The sequence below is a fragment of the Parasteatoda tepidariorum genome, chromosome 7, assembly GCF_043381705.1.
Source record: "Parasteatoda tepidariorum isolate YZ-2023 chromosome 7, CAS_Ptep_4.0, whole genome shotgun sequence".
Taxonomy (NCBI): domain Eukaryota; kingdom Metazoa; phylum Arthropoda; class Arachnida; order Araneae; family Theridiidae; genus Parasteatoda; species Parasteatoda tepidariorum.
In genome coordinates, this window is record NC_092210.1 from 32,588,771 (window position 1) to 32,598,106 (window position 9,336).

The 9,336-nt window shown below is 29.0% G+C and overlaps 1 protein-coding gene across 1 annotated transcript; it reads right to left on the reverse strand.

Moving 5' to 3' along the window:
* Positions 1–1,494: 1,494 nt before the first annotated feature.
* LOC107446689 (keratin-associated protein 19-2-like) lies at positions 1,495–3,074 on the reverse strand. The gene is made up of 2 exons (XM_043053516.2): positions 2,909–3,074; positions 1,495–1,758 (listed from the first exon to the last, which is right to left on the reverse strand). The coding sequence occupies exons 1-2, from the start codon at positions 2,921–2,923 to the stop codon at positions 1,495–1,497; spliced, it is 279 nt and encodes a 92-aa protein (XP_042909450.1). The 5' UTR covers positions 2,924–3,074.
* Between the last annotated feature and the right edge of the window lie 6,262 nt (positions 3,075–9,336).

Genomic DNA, 9,336 nt, shown 5'->3' on the forward strand with positions numbered 1-9,336 from the left:
TGATATCAATTCCCTGAAAAACAAATAAATAATAAATTATCTATTTACAAATGCTGAAAGTTATAATTAATTAATAAACTATGAAGGAAACTCACTAAGGGCTTCACTTTATACTCTAATTAATATAATAGTACTTTATGCCATGATAATAATACATCGTACTTAAGCAAAAAGAGCTGTAAACAAATACAGGGGACAATAATGCCATAAATCAAAAAATTTATAACAAAACAAAATATACCAATTTTTGCATTTAGATAACGATAATTGCATGTATGAAGCAATCATCATTTCATCACTGCAGGAAATTTTATTAATCAAAATTCCGACTAATGCTTGGTTTATTAGAGAGCTTAAATCTCTTCTGGAATTCTGTGTGTGGATGTCGATAAAAATTTTCATTGTATCTTTTGATCGCATCCGGCAATTTGTTTTCTTCAAATTTTATCCCAAGAATGTATCAATCTGAATTTACGCTTTAATTGGAGTGTCCAAAGTTGTATTGGAACACTGCGCTGGCCGACAATAAATATTTCAATAGTTTTCTGACCATTACTATTGTTTTCTGACCAATATATCCCTCGACGAATAAAATTTATCGTCTACCAAAATAAAGAGCAAGCCACCAAACAATGTTCAAATTTTAACTTATTCTCTACGTCTAACGTCAAAATTAATTAAAATTTTATCCCCATACAAAAATTTGACCAGTTTACGGCATAAACAAACTGACAGTGAAGAAAATTAAAGAGACTAAAATAAATACATGAATTAGGAGACTACATCTATGTATAAAGATGACTAAAATGGAAATCATTTTATTTTCATTCGAGCTCGCATGTAAAGATAGGTTGGTATTTTATTTACGTCGCACTAGAGCTGCACAGTGGACTATTGGCGACGGTCTGGGAAACATCCCTGAAGATGATTCGAGGACATGGCATGGCAATTTCGATCCTCTGGAGAGGGGATGGCTCCCCTGCTTTGGTAGCCCGGTGACCTGCAAGCGATCTTGAGCACTTTATGGTAGAGAAGTTTAACGAGGACCGATACAGCTCACCCTCGGTCCCTACGCAGACTGATCAAAGTGGTCGCCCACCCGCTTATTGACCACAGTCAGTGAAGCTTGACTTCGGTGTTCTACTGGGAACTGTTTCTTTACGATCAGTCCCCTGCTGGACCTCGCATGTAAAAAGTAGGATCAATTTCTTAATGAACTTTTATCACCCCGAAATATCTCCCTGTGAGTTTTAAAAGTGATTTTTAGATTTGATTGAAACAAATTATTTACTCTGTTTTAGTCCAACTGACGAACGTATTTATCAAGATTTTAATTTAATTTAATTTCATTACTTTTGCTATTATATACTAAATGATATTTTGGGCAAAAGAGACTTGTTAGCTGTTTCCAAAAGTGTGACCAATTATTTACCATTATTCAGTAATCCCTAAACTATCCAATATAATCTTTACTTTGTAAGTATGATCTTACCTTTAAAATCCATATCCGTAACGACCATAGCCTCCATATCCTGCTCCGTAACTTCCATATCCCAGCCCATATCCACCATATCCAAGTCCGGATCCACCATAGCCGAGTCCATATCCACCGTAGCCAAGACCATACCCTCCATATCCGAGTCCGTGCCCTTGAGATTTAATGAAATACCGGGAACTTACGCCATGTCCACCATGTTTGCCGTAATGATGTATAACATCATTGCCATAAACGAAAGCGAAGCAAGCCAAAAAGAAAAGCTGAAACATTAAAATATAATTAATTGAAATTCAAAAGATTGAAAAATATGTCTAATAAAGCTAAGAGTTAATGTATAACTAGCCTGTAATAAATTTTATCCCTATAAAACTTTCAATTATTAATAAAAACATTGACGTATCAGAAACAAAACTTTATGGAGTGTTTTAATATATTTTTTTCTAAAAATGTTCGTTTATAATATTGAATTATAATTAAATAACTATTAAAATTTTTCATAAATGCTTTTAAAAAAATATACTCCCCGTTTTATGGAGTATAACTGCTAGTTTTATTTCTAAGAAAGTGATTTAATTAAAATCTTTGATACGATTTTCTTTTAACATTGATGACATTCAATCAGTTTTTTCATCCATATAAATAATTTCTTTTATAATATTCGTTAACAAAATGGCAAACTTTCACTTCATATTAGAGTCATAAAATTTTATAATACGTCCGAAAAACAAAAGTTTTAAAATATTTAAAATCGTATGGAAGTTAAGATTTTTTTGAAAAACTGTTCAATAATAAATCTAGCTCAAGTGCCTTTTCAATGAATTTCTGGTAATTCTTATTATTATTTTTAACAAATAGAAAATTACTTAAGTAACTGATTCATAAAACCTAAAATAAAATTGAATTTAAGACATTTAATCAAATTTCAAGACCCACTTTCTTTTTTGAAATACGACAAATAAAATTATTAAAACACTCAGAAAACTTCGCAAAAATAAATTTATTTCTAAAAAAAGTGAGAAGGGACGAAAACTTTTTTTAAGTTTTGATATAAGAAATAGATTTTAATAGTTAAATTTTTTTTCGAAAGAATTAAATTTGATCATGTTTTTAGTTAAAAGGTGAAATTCGATTAAAACTTTGTTTTACTTGAAGTAATTTATTTTATTTGTCAAAATTTTGTTTGAATATAACTTTGTTACTTATTAAAAAAAAGGAAAACTTTTTCTGTAAATTAAATTCTTTCAAGAAAGTATTTAAACTTTGAATTTAATAACAGCACTATGATTGTATTATATTAAGTAAATCATTTTAAGAGCAATTGCTTAAAGCAGTACAAGAAAAGAAATAAAAAGGTGCATAAAAAAGAAACATTTTTAGATGTGTCTGCAAAGTCATTAAAAAACTACTTACAGCTATCTTGATCATTTTGCTTTTTTGAATGATTAGTCCTACTTTGTGAACTAAAACTTTCTTCGGTCCTTTTATATGAGTGAGTTCTACTCTAATTGATCAGATATTTATAACGCAATGAAGTAAAGTTACGTTATCGAAATTCCAATCGGAAAAGGCGCGCGCATATCTTTCACGCTTCTATGCTTTAAATTAAACAATAGTTCAAACATTACTAATACATATATATTTGAGATTAATACTGTTAAATAATATTCTGTTTAAGAAGTTTAACCATGAAATTTTTTTTTACAGAAGATATATTTATTTATTATTATCATCACTTATGCAGCAGAGAGCTTTTCATCTGAACACCGATCAACCGAATTGATCGACGTTCTTACTGGATTAATTAATACACTGGATTAATAAATGTGTTTATCTGAGCATATCACACGAAAAAATATCGACCAGAAATTGCTCCTATTCTTTAAAATTTCTAAAGGACTACGAAAAATCACTTCTTTTGTTCCGCGGTGACTTTGAAAATTGAAAAATAGGTGGCATTATGTGAAAAAGAACAAAAATTGATTTTGGAATTTAAAAATTTGATTATATCCGAAAGTTAATACACTTTAAAAAATTTTGATGTATAGTTGCTCCCATTAATGGAGTTAAGGAAATCTAAAAGTTTTTGCAGTGCATGCAGTCTTTTTATTAACCTTTTTTCTCCAACAGTTATATTTATTTGTTTATTCATTTTTTTGTTTGTTTTCTGACAGCACATATTTTTATGAGTATTGAAATTAATTTAATGAACATATCATATAAAACAAGCAACAGCAATTCTAGAAATTTATTCACATTCATTTTTAAAAATATTGTTATTTTATAAATTTTATATATTTTTTTTTTGCACGATACATGATAACTATAGTTCTGAACTTAAAAATGTATTTATTTAAAATGTTTTTAAGAATGCATAAAAGCGTTTATCTCAATACTAAAAAAGATAGCAACTATACATCGAAATTTTTTGCAGTGTGCAAAGAGTACATATAAAAATATGTGAATGTTAATATTTTTTAACGGCTTCTGAATAAGTCAAATTCCTATAAAATTGAACTTGACTTGAAATCATAGCTGCTAAAAATATTAACGTTTACAAATTACTATAAATGTCAGAACAAAATCATTAAAAAGTGAGTATGAAAGTTTTCTAAAATTAAATCATGCTGAGGTGTTTTGTAAAATAGTCGAACCTGTAGTATTCGCATTTCAATTAACCGAATTGTCCAATTCTCCTGATTGATCAAGATGATTCAGATTCTACAACAAAAGAAGAGAAAAAAAACCAAGAATTGGTTATATTCTTCAATTTTTCTAAAAGACAGGGGGTGGGGTCGCTGTTTTGGTTCCCCAGTGACCCAGTGAAAGGGCACAAAAGAAGAAAAAAATTGTTGGCATTGTGTGAAAATGCTCAAAAACTGATTTCATAATTAATTTAAATTGTAGATTGAACCCGAATTTTAAAACAAAAAATTTATCTATAATGCTGATGAAAGTGGACTTAAATAGAATTCATAGGCGAGGAAAATTGGAGTATTTGCGAACTATCACAATTACCAAAACAAAGCCATGAAAAAGTGGGTATGGAAGTTATGTGGAGAGAAAAAAAGAAGAAAAATCATTACTTTGAAAGTAATACAATAAAATTGTCCAATCAAGTGTTTTTTTTTTGCTGTTGTTGTTTTTTTAAATTTTTTTTTTTAATCGGATCGGATTTAGTGTCCATCGGTCTGGATGATCAGAGTTCTATGTATGTTTTTGGAAACCTTGTCCAACGAAAATAAACGAAATAATCACGTAGGCCGCAAATTAATATTCAGATAGAGAAGAAACAGAGATACTTTCTAAGTCAGTCAAATAATCATTCAATAATCATCAGATGCAATCATGCATATGGAATAAGAAATACGCTTTCCATTAAGATAGATTATTTAATAGTGGCAATCGACTCGATTAATAATTTTTCTCTCAAGGGTCTATGTTTTTCAGTTTTATATTTAATAAATAAGAAATATTTCAAATTCCCAATAAATAGAGCCCTATATTTTAAAACATGTTTTTCTTGCGAGTTGTCAAAAGATGCAATCAAATACGTTTTTCTGCACCAAAATTATGAAATAGAAGTTCACAAAAATATTAACTTTCTGTATAACTCGATTTTGTTAATTAAACTTAGACATATGGTATTTAAACTATTTTTTTTATTATTTTTTCCAGTTGTTATGGTAACGGTTTACGAAAATCCCAGTTTTCCATATTATATTTCTTATTACCACGCATTTAATAAAAATACGAAACTGAAAAGTAAATTCAACAGAATGAATACATTTTATGACATTCTCTAATGTATCATGATAAATTTATCACATTTACTACCAAACAGCATGGATCCATACTCAGAAACATTATATTTTATTGTTAATTTTACCAAAGGCCATTACCAAAGTGCTTCGGTAAAAATTACTAAGCTTTTTGATGCTTCCATAGAGCCAGAAACACGGTAAATTTTGCAAATGATTTCGCACTTGTTTGTGAAAATGTGACAGTTTGTAATAAAGGTGTGAAGGCAGTTGACAGTTGTTAAAAAAAGATAAAAAAAGCTGAAAATAGCTGTACCGGTACTCTAAGTGTCGGTATTTTTTACAGTAATTTAATCAGAATTTTTTTTCAGTATATCTCTTTCATATTAAAACAATTATTCCTCTTAAAGAATCTTAATTTCAATAGAGAAATATTATTGTTTTGGTGCTTAGCCATTGATTTCTCTAGATATTTTAACCGAATTTTCGAATCAAAAATATTACTCAAATTGTTGCTAATTTTCTGTCATGATGCAAATTTAATATTGTATTGAATTTTCATCGCGTTGGACGATTCTAACACTAGCTATTTATTTGTAGAACCGTTTGCTTTTAATACAAAACAAATTATTTCAAAAATTGGATTACTGACTTTTTACAAAAGTACTTTTGATTAGCTTTCTAAAATACCTTTATATATTTAACAGAGTTGACATGATTTAAATTAGTTTTAAATCTCTCAATATTTTGGAAAGAAAATCATTGATTTAAATCAAGTGAATTTTTTATAATAAAGCTCTTAATTTGCGGGGATTATTTTATTTTTGCTCATAATAATTTCAAAATATCTTTTTAAGGTTGCGATATTTTCAAAGTCAGATTTCATTGTTATTAAAAATTTTATCCAAAGTAATAATGAGAGAGTATTTCACGAAAATTATTATTTAGTGACTAAAAAATAAGAAAAAGACTAAATTAGGATTTAAATTATCCCTTTTCATTAGTTCTTCATAAAATAATATGCTATTTAATGTACATACTTCAATTTTATTACTTTAGTTTTATGTTTATTTAAATACAATTGCTTTTAAAAGTCATTAAACTTGTAGTTTGTTTTCATAAATAGACGAGAAAAAAGTGTGACCAAAACTACCAGAGAATATGGTAAAATTTACCGTATTTCTAGTTCTATAGTAACACTAAAAAGCTCGGTAATTATTAACGACGCGTATTTCTAATTTTGGCTAAGATTAGCAATAAAATATGAATTTATAATATGTGATAAATTTGGAAAGTGTCGAAAAATTTGATAATTTTATCTTGATACCTTAGAGCAGTGTTTCCCAAACTCATATGGCTTTCGTGTACCCTTCCAAAACTTCTCGTAGCGCTGTGTACCACCAATAAGAAAATGAATGTATTTCTTTACTATAAAATTGCACTTACTAAAATTGCACTTAATTAAATTGCAATTACTAAAAAATTGCACTAGTTAAAAGCCACAGTTGACTCCACTAATTATTAACTGTCAACTCTACAAAAAATAGCCAATCGAAAAATACGTAATCGTAAATTTTCATGTCTAGCTTTTTTTTGAACTTTTCGTTTGTTGCAGCATATTTCACATAAAAACGCGTACCCCCGCTAAACTGCGGTACGCATACCACACTTTGGGAAACACTGCCTTAGAGCATCGCATTCAGTTTCAGTCTTTTCAGCTTTATATGCTTTACTAACCGTATCGTAATGAGAATTATAATTTTGAAATTTTGAATTTCCAGTCAACCGTTACCACATAAACTGCAAAATTACCAAGTGAATGATTTAAATACCACATACTTTAATTTTATTAAACCAGAATTATGGTTTTTCTTACCTGAAAAGCAGGACGGTAATTCAACCATAAATTTTTTCTGCGTGTGATAAAGAAATTACTTGTTCGGCAAAAAATTTGAGTATTTTTGATTTTTTCTGATCTAAATTAATTTATTTTGATTTTGATTCTAACTAAATATCTCTAAGCTTCATAAGGCAATTAAACTGGTTTTAATATTTTCCCTCCTGGTCAACTCCGCAGTTTATGAAACCGATTACGATTCTGTCTTAGTTTCTTTCATTTTGCTACCAATAATGTGTAATGCACAAATTTTAAAAGTCTCTATTAAGAGCGGTGATTACGAAATACTATAAATTAAAATTTTAGATAACGTGATTTGCGCTTTTAATGCCATAGTTAAATAATAAAAAAAAATACTTTAAATTTTTTAATAATACTTAAAATAAATTTTAACAGTGTATTTTGCTCATTAATTCTTTTAAAATTGTGTTAATAATTAATTTAAAAATTTAAAAATATTGATTTTTGAAAAAGAAATTATTCTTCAAACTGTCACACATTTTTGATATTTTTATTAATAATTCGTAAATAAAGGGTTGAAAGTTTGTTTTTATTTGGAAATGGGAACGTTCAGTTTTTTTCCTAACAATTTATTTTAAAATACATTGAAAAATAACCACTAAATTATTTTTTTAAAGAAATCAATACTTTATTACAACACAAGAATAACATAAAAAAAGCATCAAATCAAAACCATACGAAATACAGAAATTTTCTTTCTTTCTGGTATCATTGCCCTGAAAAACAAATAAATAATAAATTATCTATTTACAATTGTTGAAAGTTATAATTAATTAATAAACTATGAAGGTACTTTATGTCATGATAATAATACATCGTATTTAAGCAAAAAGAACTGTAAACAAATACAGGGGACAATAATGCCATAAATCAAAATATTTATAACAAAACAAAATATACTAATATTTACAATTAGATAACGATAATTGCCTATGTGAAACAACAATCATTTTTTCATCATTGCATGACATTTTTTTAATCAAAATTCCGACTAATGCTTGATTTATTATAGAGAGCTTAAATCTCTTCTGGAATTCTGTGTGTGGATGTCGATAAAAGTTTCCATTGTATCTCTTGATCGCTACAGGCAAATTTTTTTTTCAAATTTTATCCCAAAAATTTATCAATCTGGATTTAAGCTTTAATTGGAGTGTCCAAAGTCGTATTGGACCACTGCGCTGGACGACAATAAACATTTCAATAGTTTTCTGACTATTACTATTGTTTTCTGACCAATATATCCCTCAACAAATAAAATTTATCGTCCACCAAAATAAAGAGCAAGCCCCAAACAATGTTCAAACTTTAACTGGTCCTCTATATCTAACGTCAATATTAATTAAAATTTTATCCCCATGCAAAAATTTGACCAGTTTACGGCATAAGCAAACTGACAGACAAAAAAATTAAAGAGACTAAAATAAATACATGAATTAGGAGACTACATCTATGTATAAAGCTGACTAAAAAGAAAATCACTTTATTTTCATTCGAGCTTGCATGTAAAGGTAGGTTGGTACTTTATTTACGTCCCACTAGAGCTGCACAATGGACTATTGGCGACGGTCTGGGAAACATCCCTGAGGATGATCCGAAGACATGTCATGGCAATTTCGATCCTCTGGAGAGGGGATGGCTCCCCTGCTTTGGTAGCCCGGCTACCTGCGTGTGATGATCGAGCACTTTACGGTAGAACAGTTTAACGAGGACCGATACCGCTCACTCTCGATCCTTACGCAGACTGATCAAAGTGGTCACCCACCCGCTTATTGACCACAGTCAGTGAAGCTTGGCTTCGGTGTTCTACTGGGAACTGTTTCTTTACGATCAGTCCACTGCGAGACCTCGCATGTAAAAAGTAGGATCAATTTCCTAATGAACTTCTATCAACCCGAAATATCTCAATGTGAGCTTTAAAAGTGATTTTTACATTTGATTAAAACAAAATTATTTACTCCTTTTCAGTCCAACTGAGGAACGTATTTTTCAAGATTTTAATTTGATTTAATTTCATTACTTTTGCTCTATTATATACTAAATGATATTTTAGGCAAGAGACTAGTTAGCTGTTCCCAAAAGTGTGACCCATTATTTACCATTATTTAGTTATCCTTAAACTACCTAATATAATCTTTACTTTGCATATAAGTATGATCTTACCT